This window comes from Onychomys torridus, chromosome 17, assembly GCF_903995425.1.
Source record: "Onychomys torridus chromosome 17, mOncTor1.1, whole genome shotgun sequence".
Classification (NCBI taxonomy): domain Eukaryota; kingdom Metazoa; phylum Chordata; class Mammalia; order Rodentia; family Cricetidae; genus Onychomys; species Onychomys torridus.
Genome location: NC_050459.1, coordinates 44,770,007 through 44,770,845, shown reverse-complemented (window position 1 = coordinate 44,770,845; position 839 = coordinate 44,770,007). Strand labels below are relative to the sequence as shown.

The window sequence follows — 839 nt, the reverse complement described above, 5'->3', positions numbered from 1 at the left end:
TTACAGTGGGTCTGGCTACGTAAAACTTGCTGGCCTCAACCTTACTATTCTCCTATCATACTCCATACTCTCTCATTACTGGGATATAGCTGCAATCACTATACCAAACAAGAGCTAAAATGATAGATCTGATACATGCATGGTCAGTTGTAGGTGAATAAAAAAGTAAATCGGGCTTCCTGTCGCGGCCCCCATCAGAGAGCAGCAGTCATGGCCCTGCGCTACCCCATGGCCATGGGCCTCAACAAGGGCCACAACGGCAGCAAGCCGAGGCACAGCCGGTGCCACGGGCGCCTCACCAAGCACACCAAGTTCGTGCGGGACATGATCCGGGAGGTGTGTGGCTTCACGCCCTATGAGCGCTGCGCCATGGAGCTGCTCAAGGTGTCCAAGGACAAGCGCGCGTTCAAGTTCATCAAGAAGAGGGTGGGCACGCACATCCGCGCCAAGAGGAAGCGGGAGGAGCTGAGCAACGTGCTGGCCCTGGTGCGGAAGGCTGCGGCCAAGAAGGACTGACACACACACACACACACACACACACACACACACACACACACACACACACACACACACACACACACACCCGTCCCCCAATAAACGTTGCTACCGCGCAAAAAAAAAAAAAAAAAAAAAAAAAAAGTAAATTGGGGGATTACCAATGAATCAGCATCAGCTGTGGATTCTGAGTGTTATCATTTTAATGGACTCAAATTATTCTTTGACAGTGTTGTATACGAATATCGTCCATTCTGTTTACACTCATATCCCTATGGCTCCTTCCTTCTTGCCATGGCTTTCTTTCATCTCTTATGGCTTTTTGTTTAGTTTTGTTATGCACT

At 49.3% G+C, this 839-nt stretch overlaps 1 protein-coding gene across 1 annotated transcript; it reads left to right on the top strand.

Annotated features, from left to right (window-relative positions):
• Positions 1 to 210: 210 nt before the first annotated feature.
• Positions 211 to 516, top strand: LOC118569197 (60S ribosomal protein L36-like). Its single transcript, XM_036166933.1, has one exon. The coding sequence runs from the start codon at positions 211 to 213 to the stop codon at positions 514 to 516; it is 306 nt and encodes a 101-aa protein (XP_036022826.1).
• The last annotated feature ends 323 nt before the right edge of the window (positions 517 to 839 follow it).